This window comes from Lagenorhynchus albirostris, chromosome 6 (assembly GCF_949774975.1).
Source record: "Lagenorhynchus albirostris chromosome 6, mLagAlb1.1, whole genome shotgun sequence".
NCBI classification, from domain to species: Eukaryota; Metazoa; Chordata; class Mammalia; order Artiodactyla; family Delphinidae; genus Lagenorhynchus; species Lagenorhynchus albirostris.
Window position 1 is genome coordinate 69,348,807 of NC_083100.1, and position 17,917 is coordinate 69,366,723.

Genomic DNA, 17,917 nt, shown 5'->3' on the forward strand with positions numbered 1-17,917 from the left:
GATTCCCAAAAAATAACTCTACAGAACAATTCATAAGCGTCCTATGAACTGTTATACAAAATTTAAAGTACTCTGCTTGGTGTTCACAGCCCTTTATAGCTTGACCCTGTTTTACAATCTCAAAATTTATTTCTTATTAAGCCTTAGTTTCAGTTTATCTCGTCACTGACCCATGGTTTACAAGATTAAAATTCCTCCTAAACCCCTCTTTTGAGGGGTCAGTTGCTTCTTCCATTTTGCTGTCACTTTCTATGTGTTTCCATGGGAGAATGATCACATTGTGTTGTGATAATTTGTTTTGTTTTGTTGATTCTTGGTCCATGTGCTCAGCTAGAATGAGTTCCTGACAGTTGTGAACCATAATTTAAACATCTTTGTGTCCCAGACACAATGTCTACACCTAATAGACATTCAATAAATACTTATTGACACGTGAATGAATGGAATGATGGATAGGTTGTTACACCTAATTAACTGATAACGCAAACACCTCTGTTAATGCTCGACACATAGTAGGCCTTTGAGCAATACTCCTTTTGTTTGACAATGCTCTTTCTCTCTTTTTAACTTTGGCATTTTTAAAGGTACCATTAGTTGAACAGCTCTTCCGCAAAGAGTTCGAACCATTTTTGAAGAAATGGTATCATGTTACTAGATTAAGTGGTGATACCCAATTGAAAATAACATTTCCAGAAGTTGTCAAGTCTCATGATGTTATTATCAGTACAGCTCAAATCCTTGAAAACTCCCTTTTAAACTTAGAAGAAGGCGAAGATGATGGTGTACAGTTGTCAGGTTGGTTGAAATGTTTATTTTTGTAAAAAGAATTAGTAATACTAAAGGTAGTAACAGAGGCTGTATTAGTTACATAGTTTTTAAAATGTTGATTAATTTTGATTTATTATTTTTTGTCAATTTTTAATTGATGTATACTTGATTTACAATGTATTAATTTCTGCTGTACAACAAAATGATTCATTTCTACATATAATACATTCATTTTTATATTCTTTTCCATTATCATTTATCGTAGGTTATTGAATATAGTTCTCTGTGCTGTACAGTAGGATCTTGTTGTTTATCCATTCTAGGTATAAAAGCTTACATCTGCTAACCCTAACCTCCCACTCGATAATTTTGATTTAGATTGTCTTCCATTGCTTAAGTTTTCATTCAAACCCTTCTTCCTTAGGGAAGCAAACAAAAAGTTGGGTAAGTTTTTAATTAGATCACTTTATTCTGCATAAGAATATAATTATTAAATCAAACACTTACTGGACTTTTCATTCACTCCGTATTTTTAATTACCGACAAGTTCTTTTTACATATTAGTGGATCCTGTAAGATATGCCTTCTTCTCCATAGAATAAATACAATCCTTTCTATTTTGTGGGGGATGGGAAGAAAAGGTAGGAGAGAGGTAAGGAAAGAAGTATATATAATCATAATAATTAAATGCAATGTTAAAACAAGGTAAAATTACTCCTTTTTAAATCATGTTTTTCATTTGATAGAATGAAAATAAAATTCACCAACTTAAAATTAAATATTTTTTAAAGAACAAAAATGTAATCCTGAGAGTTTTGAGGAATAAGCCAGGGTTTGAAGTCCATCCCGTAACACTTTTTAGATCTATAAATTTTCCAAAACTCATCTATTAAGTGGGGATAGTGTTTAACAGGGATAGTTTCATGATTAATATACACAAACATCTGTATATACAGGTGGCTAGGATAGTTACATTTCCCCTTGAAAGGTGAAAGGTGCTTGGCTGCTCAGTTTCCTAGCTTAAAGGTACTTTTACACTGTACCTTGCCAAGATGGACAAATGAACCATTTGAATTTTCTTTTAAGACTTTTCTCTCATCATTATTGATGAATGCCATCACACCAACAAAGAAGAAGTCTATAATAACATCATGAGGCGTTATTTGAACCAGAAGTTGAAAAACAACAGACTTGAGAAAGAAGACAAACCAGTGATTCCCTTACCTCAGATACTGGGACTGACAGCATCGCCAGGTGTTGGAGGGGCCAGAAAGCAAGCCAAAGCTGAAGAACACATTTTAAAAGTAAGTAAATCATTAACTTTATGCATAACCAAGAAAACCAAAGTTAAAGGAAATGCCAGTGCTTCTTGGGTAAGATCAAGTCCAAGTGCCATGGCGCGCATGAAAGATGGTATTCCATGATCATCACTTAAGTGAAATCTATACACTTCAAAGTAAATACACTCAATCTTCTACAAAACAGTAAGTACCTTAATAAACAACTATGACACAGAACAATATCACAAAAATTGTGGAAAGCAAACGTAATTAGTGAAAAATTGGGACAAATGAAATACCTTCTTTTAAATATCTACCCCTATTGTTAAACTTAATGATCTACTTGATATAGAAATATGCATAAACTATGAAAGTTTCTAATTTTTATACACATTCCCTGAGTTTCTAAATTGTATATTTTCTTCTGTGCCTTTTTTTGTTCTGTGTGATACTCGGATTCTGGGCAGTTCAAATTAAATAGGAAAATGGAGATATGAGAACCTTTAATTAAAGGTGTATTTCTTGTCAGCTGCCCCCAAATGGTAACAACACATAAAGTACTATTGTTGATCTCAAGCATTGAATGAATTCAGAGTAACTCACAAAGTATGTTGGCACCAAGGCATCGCATTTGTATGTTAAGTCCCTTTAAGTTGAGGTCAGTAAAAATCGTAGAGTAGACAAGAGCACAATTATTGGTTCCAACATATAATTTATTACTAGCATTAAGGACTAACTCCAATCCACATCCAGGCACATGGGCTCTGGCTGCTCCTGTCTTTGCACTGCCCGCTTTTATATGTAGAAGAAAGTGGTAATATGATCCATGGATGTCAAGATGACCCTTAAAATGCCTCATGTAATATGGTTAGCTCATAACCATTCTCTTCCCATCTCTGCAATTTTCTGTACTCTCTCCATGTCAATTTTTCCAGCTGGAAAATGGAATGTAAGGAATGAAAATAAATACTTTTTTTTTCTGGAATTTTTCACCAACTTGATTTAGAAGTTCTTTTTTTAATCTATCAGAATAAATGTTTTTGGTTAGTCAGATCCACAGTAAAACAATACTAAAATGCTATGTTTAGCAAATCATGCTACTTACTTCTTACATGAGAAAGAATTCTACATTGAATCAATTGAAAGGGAAAAGTATTTGAATATTGAAAAATGTCTCTTTTTCAGATATGTGCCAATCTTGATGCATTTACCATTAAAACCGTGAAAGAAAATACGGATCAACTTAAAGACCAAATAAAGGAGCCATGTAAAAAGTTCGTAATCGCAGATGACACCAAAGAAGTATGTGCTTAAATTTTTATATTCATTTGATGGTTCACAACTGAACGATGCAAAGATTATTTATACTGACCCTGTGAAGAATGTTATTTTAAATTTTTAGCAAAAAAGTTACAGTGTTATTCCTTTTTTATTGATATTGGGCAACAAAGCACTGCTGTGAAGTCTCTCTTCAATTCTTCATTCAGTTTTCTAGTTTATATGAAGAGTATCTCAGTAGTTGGTTGACTGCATGTGAGCCACGATGGGGTAGGGGTGGCGGAGGGGATGAGGAGGGTTGTAAGGCTAAACTAGAGGGATCACCATAGTTTCTCTTATTCTTTTTACTTTCTTGATGAATTCCAGAATTGATTTCCTGACATTGAAGAGAGGTAACAGATTACAGTTGGCAATGATAATGGGAATCTACCTACCTGACACATTTACTTTCTTATGAAAATACTTACAGTAAAGCAGTGAAATATTTAATTTAATGGTATTTTTGTGATGAACACCTTCACTGATTATAAAAACCAACTGAGAGTCAGTTTGAACATTATAACCAGTACATTATGTCAGTACTTTCTTTTGTAAAATATAAAAAGCATCATAAATTTTAGCTGTGTGTACTTGATAATAAGTGTAATCTTTGCAAATCTACCTCATAAGGATGTTGAATTATGCATAACAGATAACATTGTGTTTGAAATGTAGGAACTGAACTAACGTTAGCAACCAATTGCCATAGGTCATTCTTTTTTGGAAATTCTGAAAAACAGCACTATCTATTCCAGCTGAAGTAGCACATTTGAATGTACTTTATTTTTCTTCACTTTTTGTTACTTATTCAGTTTTATGTGATAAGTTTAAATGTATGTTTCTAATCATAATCATTAAAAAAAATCCACAACATCTGTGGTCATCCATTTACAATGCTTGGTGTCAGTTTATTTATCTCTTGTAAAAATAAAATACAGTGTGCGTGTGTGAAAAAAAAAGTGATGTAAAAAAAAAACTAATATAGCGTCATATGTCAATTATATCTCAATAAAAGAGCAAAGTAATAGTTATTAATCTGTTCTCCTATATAATTTATCTCTTGTATATAATTTTTTCAATTTGAGAATGTTATGAATGTTTGATTCTTGTATGTAGGACATACCTGAGTTTTAAATCTCGCAGCATTTTACCTTTTAATTGGTATGTTTATCTCATTTATATGTATGTGATAATGAATATATTTGACCTTCAGTCTAAAAAAAAAATCCACAACATCCTCCGAGTATATTTTATTTTATTTATTTATTTTTTAATTAATTAATTAATTTATTTATTTTGGCTGTGCCAGCTCCCAGTGGTGGCACGCAGACTTCTTGTTTGCGGCATGTGGACTTCCTAGTTGCAGCATGCGGACTCTTAGTTGCGGCATGCATGAGGGATGCATGTGGGATCTAGTTCCCCGATCAGGGATCAGACCCGGGGCCCCTGCATTGGGAGTGCAGAGTCTTACCTACTGAACCACCAGGGAAGTCCCCTCAGGGTATATTTTAAAAGAATTTGCCATCTTACCTTTTAACTTAATTAACTTTGGTTATACTTTTTATTGAAGCATAACACACGTACAGAAAAGTTCAAACTTGTAAGTGTACAGATTGCTGTATTTTCATAAACTGAACACACCTGTATAACCAAAATCCAGATCAAGGGACTTCCCTGGTGGTCCAGTAGTTAAGACTCTGCCCTTCCAATACAGGGGGGCTCCGGTTCGATTCCTGGAGAACTAAGATCCCACATGCTGCGCAGTGCGGCCAAAAAAAGAAAAATCCAGATCAAGAGACAGAACACTGCCACAACCCTCAAAACTTCGCATTCTCCCCTCCAGTCACCCACCCCCCGTGGGATAACTACTACCCTGACTTCTAACACCAAAGATGGCTTTTGACTGCTTTTGCACTTTATATAATTGAAATCCTATAGTATGTACTCTTCTGTGTCTGGCTTTTTTCAAAACTCTACCTTTTAACTTTTTATTTTGGTAGAAATAATACTGAAACCAGTTCTTCAAAAAGGAATGCTTTCTAAATTAAATTACAAGCTTTCTAAATAATTGGTGCATTACTTTAATATATATTTTTAAAATTACTATTAGCATTCAAAGTGTATATCATTCATTAATTTTATTTTTGTAAACTTTTAAATTGGAAATTCCAGAAGGGATACCTGGTATTGGTGTGGTGTGGCTCGAGGCTGGAAGTAGAAGAGAAGCTGATAAAAAAATCAGTGTACAAAGAGGTGACCAGAGTGACTTGTTACTTTGTCTAGACAAAGATTCTGAATCAAATTTGTTATAACATGGAGATTATTTTAACAAAGATAATGTTATTCATTCAGCAACATAAACATGTAAGAATAAGTGTATAATTTGTTTTTAGGATCCATTTAAAGATAAACTTCTAGAAATAATGACAAAGATTCAAAGTTTTTGCCAAATTAGTCCAATGTCAGATTTTGGAACTCAACCCTATGAACAATGGCTCATTCAAATGGAAAAACAAGGTAATTTGGGTTTTGACATAACACAATTTATCCCATGCTTATGCCATGATTCCAGATCACATATTCCCAAGCAAACCGAAAGTAAGTGTAATAGGCAATGGAATTTCTGTGTTCTGAGTAGGACAGGGATAAACACGTTCTAATTCCTTATCTAAGGAAAGAGGCACCAATTCATTTTCTCTTTATCTCCAGAGTCTTTCACTTATTGTATATTTAAAATATTAAGATAAATATTAGTAACTCTGTTTTCAAATGCAAACGCAAACAATATGTTTTTCATGCCATTCCTCTGAGTCAGCATGAGTCAAGTATGTTTTCTTGCTGATGCAGAATACAAGTAGCAAGTCTAGGAGTCAAAAAACTTGCCCCCTTTTAGTGCTCATGGCACGTTTTGAGCCTTAATTTGCTCATTTCAAAAACATGGTGAAGCCTATTTTCGAGTCAGTATCATAAACATATTCAAGTCCACAGCACAGTTGAGGGGGTGTTCTATCATTATTTCACTCCACATAACATATTTTTCATAGCTGCAAGAGAAGGAAATCGCAAAGATCGTGTTTGTGCAGAACATCTGAGGAAGTACAATGAGGCCCTACAAATTAATGATACAATCCGAATGATTGATGCATATAATCACCTTGAAACTTTCTACAATGATGAGCAAGAAAAGAAGTTTGCAGTCCTAGGAGATGACAGTGATGAGAGTGATGATGATGGTGATGATGATGAAGATGCAGGTGATGAAAAGAAACCTTTGAAGCTGGATGAGACAGATGGATTTCTCATGACTTTATTTTGGGGTAAGAATCAGTGTAACATTTTTGCATGGTCTTATGCATTTACCTCTTTAGCATGAACCCACTGCTTCTCAAGAGCTCTCCAAAAGTCCCTCTTAAAATAATCTTTCATTGTGAAAGAAGAAATCCCCCTCATATTGGGGCTGTTTCTGATCGATGGGATTAAGTAGCCATGAGCTGTATGATCATAATTAATCATTTGGTCATCTGGTTTTATTGTCAAGATGACTGCAATAAATTTATATTAAAGACTAGCCTAATTATTAGATATGGCACAAGACTAACTGTAGTTGAACATCTTAGTACTTCATTATATAAAATCTTCCAGTTATTCACATATTTTACTAATTTAAACTAATTATTTCTTGCAAATCAAAACTGTAATGAGGTATCACCTCACGCAGTCAGAATGGCCATCATTAAAAAGTCTACAAATAGTAAATGCTGGAGAGGGTGTGGAGAAAAGAGAGTCCTCCTACACTGCTGGTGAAAATGTAAATTGGTGCAGCCACTATGGAGAACAATATGGAAGCTCCTCAAAAATCTAAAAATAGAGTTACTATATGATCCAGCAATCCCACTCCTGGGCATATATCCAGAAAAAACTCTAATTCTGAAAGATGCAAACACTGCAATCATAGCAGCACTATTTATAATAGCCAAGACATGGAAGAAACCTAAAAGTCCACCAATAGATGAATGGATACAAAAGATGTGGTATAGATAGATAGATAGATAGATATAGATATACATAGATAATGGAATACTACTCAGCCATAAAAAAGAATGAAAAAATGCCATTTGCAGCAACATGGATGGACCTAGAGATTATCATACTAAGTGAAGTAAGTCAGACAGAAAGACAAATAATTATGTGATACCACTTATATGTGGAATCTCAAATATGATACAAAGGAACTTATTTATAAAACAGAAAAAGACTCACAGACATAGAAAACAAACTTATGGTTACCAAAGGGGAAAGATAGTGGGAGAGGGATAAATTGGGAGTTTGGGATGAGCAGATACAAACTACTATTTATAAAATAGATGAGTGACAAGGTCCTACAGTGTAGCACAGGGAACTATATTCAATATCTTGTAATATCATATTCAATATCTTGTAATAAACCATAATGGAAAAGAATCTGAAAAAGAATATATGTAATACTTATGTATATATAACTGAATCACTTTACCGTACACCCGAAACTAACACAACATTGTAAATCTAGTATACGTCAATAAAAAAGAAAATAAATAAACTAATTATTTCTTAAAGAAAATAAGAAAATGTTGAAAAAGCTGGCTGTAAACCCAGAACATGAAAATGAAAAGCTGACCAAATTGAGAAACACCATAATGGAACAATATACAAGGGCCGAGGAATCAGCACGAGGAATAATTTTCACAAAAACACGACAAAGTGCATACGCCCTTTCCCAGTGGATTACTGAAAATGAAAAATTTGCAGAAGTAGGAGTCAAAGCCCACCATCTGATTGGAGCTGGACACAGCAGTGAGTTCAAGCCTATGACACAGGTGAAAACATCCTTTTGGATTTTTTTTCCTTATGCCGTTATTTCCCTTCCCAGTTTAGTTGTAGTCTTTTGTTCATCAATCTTCCCACCAACCCACCAATACTTTAATGGAATGAAACACTTGTTCTTGAAAGAAGATTGTTTAATAGCAATCAATCTGTGGTATTTGATAGGCTAACCATTGTTCTAGGAATCATTTTTTCCACAGTCTTGGAGGAACTTTCTAGATTGAGTTTCCTTTGCAAAAAATGATTGACATTTAAACTTAGTAACAAAATGGGAAAACAATTGCAATATAATATCAAGTGGAAAAATCAAATTCCCACAAAAATGTGTGCATTATAATTAGAATTATGTAAAATATGTTTGCATAGAATGAGATCTTTAAGGGAATTTGGAAAAATTAAGACATTTGATGTGTTAGAGATTTAGGACTATGAGAGATTTTCTTTTCCTTTTTAAGATTTGTTTTGTTTTGTTTTCAATTCATTATACTACTTTTGTGCACAGTATTAAAAAAACACTTGGGAGAGAAAAAAGACAGTCATAGAGATTATAAGCATGGGTGAAACCAGGATAGCTTGTTAGAGTAAAATGTTCTGAAGTCATATTGGTCCTCAGTCTTGCTGGACAAGGGGACACTTCAGTTCTGTTATGCTCATCATCATTTGGTCCACTGGAGCAAATTAAATCTGTTTTAATGTTTGCTGAAAAATAGTCATTCTTGAAATTGTTCACCATAACTCTCAGTATACTCTCTACACGTACTCATGTTAAAGTTGCCTCTAAAGTTTATGCCAGAGAATGCACTGTTTTCTTTCAAAAAACAAACTCCTTGTTGGGTAAGGAGTTTACATCCTTTTTTATGATGAGAGCTGGTTTACTTAATATGTTTCCCTTTTTGCCCTAGCTTCCAGGAAACTCACAGGCAAAATTGAAGTTCATTTTCTCAGCCTATGTGTTAATCCTTGCAAGTAATATACCTATACTCTTTCATTTTTGGTCCTGTTTTTAAGTTTTTATTCTATTAGCTTTAGTGTTAAGACTTTGATTTTATGTGGCCTCAGCTCCTCTTTGAAAAGAGATGGGGTACAAATGGAAGGTATGCATTCAAAGCTAGTTTTTGCTCCTTATCCATTTCAGACTTGGTGGCTGCATGCCAAAATTTAGAACATGCCCCCTTCCTCACTCCCCACATCCTCACCTGTAAACTGAGCTGGACTTATTGGAAGAGGAGTTAAGCATCTATGTGATATGATTTGAGGGTCTGACACTGTGTCTGAAATTTTCCTTTTTAAAGTTACTCCTGTGAATGAAGGCAAAAACATCTGCTAAAATCCAAAAACATGTAAGTTTTTATCAGTGGATATGAGTGCAAGAAGGAGAAATTATCAGAGAAGACTGGAGAGCGATCTTTCTGCAGGATTCTCCAGCAGTTAGGAGTCAAATAAAGACACCTGACATGCTGCCTCTGAAAAGAAAGGGATGGGAATAGGAGAACATACGTTTGTCTGACAGGTGTATTTTTGTTTAATGTTTGGGGGCAAAAGATAGGGTGAATGTGCACCAAAGGCCACTGGACCAACAGCTTTGATAAGAATGGTTATGAAAATAAAACTCTACTGGCCACGTCGAGCTAGAATTATGCTCAATCATTCCTCCTATGCAAGGGCCAGAGTGCATATTTGATTTCTTTACCTACATTAACTTTGAAAATTCAGATTTCCCCACAAATATAGCTGTTTTAATTATGTTTTTAATAACATTTTTCATTTTTATTTATATCCTTTTGAACAGATAATATATTTACCTCTTTCAAAATTAATAAGGTACAGGATGTACCACTGTCCTCCAGTCTCCCAGTTCCCCTCACTGGAGGCAGCCAATGTTTTCAGTTTCTTCCAGGAATGTTTCTTTCTTTTTTTTTTTTTTGCTTGAATGTCTCTTAAAATGACCAAATGCAGTATACCGTGTGTATTTTCTCTGTGACTCAAAATCCAACTATATCTTTAAAATTGTCACTGCATCTTATCCTCTGTTAAAGAGTCTGAAATTAATGTATCAATAGTAAAAAGCAAAGCCTATTTTAGTTTCTCATTGCTGTATCCTCTTCTCAACTGAAAGCATCTCCTTTCTTCCTCCCAAGTCACCCATCAATTTATTTCCTTGGCATAAATGATGGCCTTCCCACCTCCAGACTGGAGGATGGAAATATTTTTGTCATTGTATAGTAATCCCAGATTGGAAATCAAATGTTGTCTCACCATCATGTCTTTGTTCAATGCCAAAAACAGATGGCAGCAAATCCGTGTATGATTTAATCCTTTAATTTACACTGACCAGTTGCAATTTAATATTTCTTTTCCTAATTAGAAGATTTTAATGTGTTTAGTGTTACAACCTTTAATTTACTAAAATGTTTCTTCAGAATGAACAAAAAGAAGTCATTAGTAAATTTCGCACGGGAAAAATAAATCTGCTTATCGCTACCACAGTGGCAGAAGAAGGTCTGGATATTAAAGAATGTAATATCGTTATCCGTTATGGTCTCGTCACTAACGAAATAGCCATGGTCCAGGTACATTCAAATACCTCAATTATGTTAATTTTTGATTCTGTGTTCTTGTTTTGTTTTCTTTTAGTAAAACAGCACACATAGTTTTAAAAATATATGTTTTCCTACGAAAATAGAAATCAACCAGATAACCAGACAGCCACCAAATTAAGAAATACTTGGATTTCAGGGGTCCATGTGTTATTCAGTGCCTCACTACTCAGAATGCATTTTTCATGAGGGTGATATTAGAGTTGATAGTGAGGTTCCTGGGCAAGGCCATAACATTTTCTTTTACTGAAAATGTACCTAAATATTATCACTTTATACAGAAGACTATAGAAATGTATCACCATGTTGAGCATGTTTTCATGGAAATACGTGCTCAACGTTGAAGGTAGGATGCCAGGAACAGAGCACCATTCTCCACAGGTCTGGTGGCAAGGTCAGAGATGCCCTTCTCCCCATTCATCCCTCCTACGAGGAGGGGGGCAGTGGGACTTCCCCAGTCCAAACCACTGTTGATGGTTCACAGGGTTTGAGAGGGGTGCCCCGGGGAACAGAAAGGCGGGACAGGACAGTCTTGTGTTATTGAGGCTTTTGAAGGCTGGTGTGGGGACTTAACCACCCTCATTCTAGAACATTTTTTCTGCATTAAGGTACATTTTGAGTTTGAAATAGCCGACTAATAAAGACTGAAAAATAATTAACTTTACAGAGAATAGAGGGATCATTGGAGGACTGGGAGACTGAGCAGTGAATATCATTCCAGGACAAAAATGGGAGCATTCACAGCAAGGCATAGTCCTTCATTGACTTGATTTCTTTCTGTTCTCAGAGTCGTGGTCGAGCCAGAGCTGACGAGAGCACCTACGTCCTGGTTGCCCAAAGAGGCTCAGGAGTTATTGAACGTGAGACAGTTAATGATTTCCGAGAGAAAATGATGTATAAAGCTATAGACCGTGTTCAAAATATGAAACCAGAGGAGTATGCTCGTAAGGTATTGTTTTGGGCCAGCTCTGAATTTTGGTTTTCCCTTGAAAATGGCTGCCTGTGGTTACCATTGATATCTCTGTGGCTAAGTCTCCAGACAGAAACTGTGCTGAATTATAAATTCCAGTTTGATGAGCTGTGCTGAGTCCAGATTCACATACAAAGAATCAAGATCCATGGTGGGCAGAAATTGTCAGGGAGCCGTTCTATAAACTTGGATAATATAAATTTAGGTTGTCACTAATCCAGAAAGACTAGTGCAACTCACTCGTTCAACGACACCTGGTCATTTTGGTCGGGTCTAATCGGTACAGGCACAATTTTTTCATTCCAGAAATATCTGTGAACTGCCTACTGTGTGTCAGGCAACATTGTAGAAACAGAACATAGTGGCAAGCAACGCAGATAGACCCCTGCTGCATGAAACTTATATTCGAGTACGTACATGGTGAGATTTGAGGAGGGGAAACAATAAATAGAAATAAGGCAACTTATACATCGAATGGAAAGAAGAGCTGGAGAATTAGAACAGGACAATGTGAAACAAGCTTCTAGATGAGCACTTTAGGTTTGGTGTTTGGGAAAGGCTTCTTAGAGGGAGAGACATTGAGGCTAGCCCTGAATGGTAAGAAAATACATCATATATCATCTAGCTGCATCTCAGTTTACTAGCATGGAGTCATTTGAGTTGTGAGAGGAATGCAGTGAAGGAAGAATGTAGTTCTACAATATTTCAGGAAATCCCCCATACCACTGAATTAAAGACTGTAACTACTATAATAGCAAACAATCCATTTAGAAGAAAATTCACACCCTTGCATATGGGTGTGAATGTTAGTTTCTTAACATTGGAATTGGCTCTACCCTAAATAGAGTTTCACAAAAGGGATGCTTTCAAATTGGTGTGCATTGCTATAACCAACTCCAAGGTTTCCTGGCCAGGTTTCTACATGAATTTATATTTTAAAACCCCTTTAAATATAAGGCAAACCAAACATTTTGTGGCGTCAGATCAAACATTTGTGGCCATATAATACCCCTGGAAAGTTATTGTTTTACATTTAAAGTCCTAAATAAATCAGTCAAGTGGGATGTTTTCAAAGGTTGATATTTCAAGACCTGTTGTTCTGTATAAACTCTAGAACCATCTCTGGAGTTTATGAGTCACATTTTTCCAGATAATCTCTAGAAAAAGACCCAGTCCCTTTGGGGGCCCTGGAATGGACTACATTTTTAGGTCTCCTTTGGCTAAGAGACCTACTCTCCTGAAACTACTCCAGGTAGACAACCCCAGAGAAGGGATGGCAATGGCGTGGGGTATATGCCACCACTACTCTGTACAAAGCCCCCAGCACCCATTGCCACCAGGTCAAAGAACTCCTTTCTTCTGATTTAAGAACTTCCTCAACACAACTTTCAGCAACCACTAATCAATGGTGAGAGTTGACACATAAGGGGAGGTTTATTTTCCATGTCCTATACTGAGTTTATACATAACCAAAAGCTTCTTCAATCAAATCAGACTTCTGGGAGCAAGTTGAAGGTGTTAAACATGTTCCCTGGCCTTCACCCAACAACATTTGCCACATTTTTACATTTTATTTGGGCTTTGATCATAGCTGTGCCTCCCATATATTTGTTATGATTTATTTTCTCTTTTTGCCCCTCTAATTGTTTCATATTCTTTACTAGTTTAGAGCTACTCTTTTGGTTTCCGGTGTCCTGATTACATTTCCAAACACTGACCTCGGTTTTGCTGCCTTTTTTTCTGTCAAGCTCATAGTTGTTTCTTAGTTGCCCACATGTATCTGTTCCTGTATGCCAAATCATCTTTGCACCAGCTCCCTGACCTGTAAATAGCTTGCAAGAACAACCTAATTAAACTTTTAAAGAACAGAATACTTCAATTCATTACACTGTTATAATTTACATGGGAAATTAGTCTTCATACTTGTCTGATTAAACTATGTCATAGCCTGCAGGCTCACTTGCAAGGTTTTGTTCTCTTTTCTGTGCTAAATATGGCTGCCTCAAATCATGGTCTAAAACACAGAGGCGAGAGCCAAAGAGAAGGGCCATTCAGCTTTGCTCCTCAGCACTGGTAGTTTACTTTTACTGAAAACTTTCCTTCGATCTTAAGGAAAACAATGGCTTCCTCCACAACTTAATATAAATTTGTCATCTCTGAGAGGTTTAGTTTGGAGGTAAATTATTTAAGAGCTAGGTTTTCTATTGTGAAATTGTATAGGTATGAGAAATGGCCAGTCCCTACCTCAGGTTTTATATCTCTCACAACCTATATTTTCTCTGTTATGAAATATTGATAAGTTTCTCTACTAGCCACAGAATGGGGGATAGAAAAATTTAAGGACTTATTCTCTCATATAAAGAATGTGGGCAGTGGGCAATCTAGACCCATACAATCGCTCCATGACGTCATGAGGAAGCCAAAACTCCTCTCTCTCTCTTCTCTGCCCTTTTATTATTTGGCTTCCATTCTCAAGGTCAAAGCTTTTAGAATTTCAGCTGCTGCATGTTCACTCTAAGAAGGAAGGAAGAGGAAGATGGAAAAGGCAACAGTGCCCATGCCAACTATCTGATACTTAAGGAACTTTCCTGGAAATTTCACTCAACATCTTATGTCTCAAAGGCCACTGGCTTGGAAATGTCCTCATTTAGCTGGCATATTTCCACTCAGAATAAAATTATAGTTCTGTTCCTATGAAGAATGGCTGCTGAGTGGGAAACTAGTATTTTCTGTCACAAATGTATAGAGGAGATAAAGATAGCTAAGAGTCTGGAAATTACAACATATGAAGAAAAATGAAAGAAACCGGGGGCTTATCATGGATAAGAAACGACTAAGGGTGATGAAGTAACAGTGTTTAGTTCTTTAAAGAGACTCCACGTGGAAGAAGAATTAGACTTATTTTATGAGACAGAATTAAAACTAACGGAGGTGGGGCTTAGAGGGATTTTTTTTTTTTTAATATTGCCAAAGACTTTCTCACAACAGAACTTTTCTAAAATGGAATGGGCTGTGTTCTGAACACCTGAGGATTCCATATTTCTGTGATTACAGGAGAAGATTCTATACTAAATTCTTTGGGGACCATCACCTCATTACTTCTATTTCTAGACCAAGTATAGAATTTCATGAGTCAAGTGTACATTTTCATAACTGTCTAAGATCTCTGAATTCCAGGAGACTTACTTCAGTGAAACTATGAAAAAGACCACATTGAATATTCTTTTCTTGATGCAGATTTTGGAATTACAGATGCAAAGTATATTGGAAAAGAAAATGAAAATCAGGAGAAGTATTGCAAAGCAATTCAAGGACAACCCATCATTAATAAGTTTTCTCTGTAAAAACTGTAGTGTGCTAGCCTGCTCTGGAGAAGATATCCACGTAATTGAAAAGATGCACCATGTCAATATGACACCAGAGTTCAAGTAAGTCCAGGAAGACTTAATTTTAAATTTCTTTATAAGGGATGAAGCAGGTTGTATTGTAAATGTTCTTCCAAAAATAGTACAAATGAGATTCATTATTTTTCAGAACTTTCCTTTCTCAGCCCCCAAATTATAAACCCTATTTCGTGTACAGTTTTCAAATATATGCACTGGGGCAGGAAAGGAGAAGTGAAAGCCACTTTCATCCAAGGCACATCAGTTTGTGAATGCTCATATTTGTTCTCAACTTCTTGAACAACTTAAGTCTAGTTAAAGTAATCAGCAGACTTGAAAGAAGCTACAAAAGGCCACATACCCCTTGAGAGGTGCCTGCTGATCTGGAAGAAGGGATGAGGTGCTGGCTGGTGCACGCATGTGGACAAGTGGCAAGCCCAGCAATGCGTACCATGTGCTGCATACTGGTCCTGTGTGAATTCTCAGGGGTGATTCTGATTCCTTGATAATTTTAGGAAACTGTACATTGTGAGAGGAAACAAAGCACTGCAAACAAAGTTTGCTGACTATCAAACAAATGGAGAGATAATCTGCAAAGAATGTGGCCAAGTAAGTAAATTGCTGTGGGCTTAATTTTACTTTGGCCGAAAGGAATTCTTAATTGAATGTGCTTTTCTTAAAAAAAAATTATATATTTATCTTTGGCTGCATTGGGTCTTCATTGCTGTGCATGGGGGAGGGCTACTCTTCGTTGCAGTGTGCGGGCTTCTCATTGCGGTGGCTTCTCTTGTTGCGGAGCACGGGTGCGCGGGCTTCAGTAGTTGTGGCTCGCGGGCTCAGTAGTTGGCTCACAGGACATGTGGGATCTTCCGAGACCAGGGATCGAACCCGTGTGTCCTGCATTGGTAGGTGGATTCTTAACCACTGTGCCACCAGGGAAGCCATGAATGTGCATTTAATTTTTCCTCTTGTTCTCTCTTTTGTTTTCCAGGCTTGGGGAACGATGATGGTGCACAAAGGCCTAGATTTGCCTTGTCTCAAAATAAAGAATTTTGTAGTCATTTTCAAAAATAATTTACCTAAGAAACAATACAAAAAGTGGGTAGAATTACCAATAACATTTCCCGATCTTAACTATTCAGAATATTGTTTGTTTAGTGATGAAGATTGACATTTGATTCAAGATTCTTTTAAAATATTATCAACTTAACATTTAACATGATTTTGATGATTGTTTTCATTATACTACAGAACTGATGTGAGAATAAATAAAAATCATTGCTTTACTCTGTGTTGAGCTGTATGCAAGAAGACAATATATTATACTTTCAATTTCTACCTTGTTAGTGGGCAGAGGTAAAGAAAAGCTACCAGTAAAACTCATTAGTGTGGAGCATTATAGTACAGTGGAAAGAATGCTCGGGTATAAATGTGGATCTGAGGTACTAATCTCAGTCCTGTCACTAATTTTAAGAATAAAATTAAGCAAATCCGTTCATCTTTCTGAATTAGTCTCCTTGTTGGTGAAATGGTTATGGTATTATCTGCCTTTGCTTTTATTAGCTTTCTATTGCTTCATAACAAATTACCACAAATTTAGTGGCTTAAAACAACACCCATTTATTATTGCATATGTTCTGTAGGCCAGAGGTCAAGGCGGGGTCCTCTGCTCAGTGTCTCAGAAGGCCGAAATCAGGGCGTCAGCCAGATGATGTTCTCATCCAGATACACTGGGGGAAGAATCACTTCCAAGCTCTTTCAGTTTGCTGGCTGTCACCTCCTTGCAGCTGAAGACTAGGATTCCTGTTTTCTTGCTAGCTGTCTACTGGGGATCATTCTAAGCTCCACGGGCACCCTCACCACGTGGCCTGCTCACGGGGCCTCTCACAGCTCTTTGCTTCTTCACGGCCAGCAGGAGACTCTCTCAACTCCGCTAAGGCAGTCTTAACTGTAATCCCATCATACTCACAGGTCCCGCCCACACTCAAGGTCGGGGGAATTTTCAGGGAATATACACTGCAGGCGGAGATCTTGGAGGCCTTCTTAGAATTCTGCTTCCCAGTTTTTGTGATTAAGTCATATGTGTGTATATATGAAAGCACTTTGAAAAATATGAAGCACCATGAAAGGCAAGGTATTATTGAGAAGCAGCCATCAGGCAGGTCAAGGCTTACTTCCACAGCTTTCCCTCCATGAACATAACACTGTGCTCAAAAATTACCTAACAAGAATGGAGGCTAAATCCTAGACTAGTTATGAATACACAGAAGATTTCCTGTGTCAGTGGAGATGTCCAGGGTTCATACAGGGTTGAGCAGGCAGCAGATGCTGGATCATTGGAGAATAAATAGAAAATGCCTACCTCTACCACTCCCTAGTCCTAAGCAGAAGAGTAACCTCTCTGTGTCTGGGACGTTGTCAGCATTCCTGAACTAAGTGTGATCATTTGGAGATAGACACAGGGCCCAGTACAACAGAACATTCTCCCAGCAAATAAACAGCCTCTTTTGTCATGGAAGAACCACATGATAAAGACAGAACCACAGCTGACCATTTTAACCCACACTTACCCCGTCTCACAGGTGGTCTGCTCCAGAGAAAGTTACCTCCTATGACTAAGGAGAAACAAAATGTTGGAGGGAGTGAAAAGTAAATTCTTCTGTGGTTTTTGGATTAATTAAATTCAATCTAACAGTAGATTTGAATCTTTTGATTAAGACCTAAGCAAAGATGAATATT

At 36.5% G+C, this 17,917-nt stretch overlaps 1 protein-coding gene across 2 annotated transcripts in view; it reads left to right on the forward strand.

Annotated features, from left to right (window-relative positions):
• IFIH1 (interferon induced with helicase C domain 1) overlaps nucleotides 1-16,674 on the forward strand; it is a 56,008-nt gene extending 39,334 nt beyond the window's left edge. The window contains exons 6-16 of one of the 2 annotated variants that reach the window (XM_060152766.1): nucleotides 585-795; nucleotides 1,855-2,072; nucleotides 3,234-3,350; nucleotides 5,759-5,882; nucleotides 6,410-6,682; nucleotides 7,962-8,221; nucleotides 10,649-10,798; nucleotides 11,613-11,774; nucleotides 15,033-15,223; nucleotides 15,694-15,787; nucleotides 16,170-16,674. In XM_060152766.1, the coding sequence (XP_060008749.1) occupies nucleotides 585-795; nucleotides 1,855-2,072; nucleotides 3,234-3,350; nucleotides 5,759-5,882; nucleotides 6,410-6,682; nucleotides 7,962-8,221; nucleotides 10,649-10,798; nucleotides 11,613-11,774; nucleotides 15,033-15,223; nucleotides 15,694-15,787; nucleotides 16,170-16,349 (1,980 nt within the window). In that variant the 3' untranslated portion in view covers nucleotides 16,350-16,674. The other variant, XM_060152767.1, reaches the window with a different exon arrangement.
• Nucleotides 16,675-17,917: the final 1,243 nt, after the last annotated feature.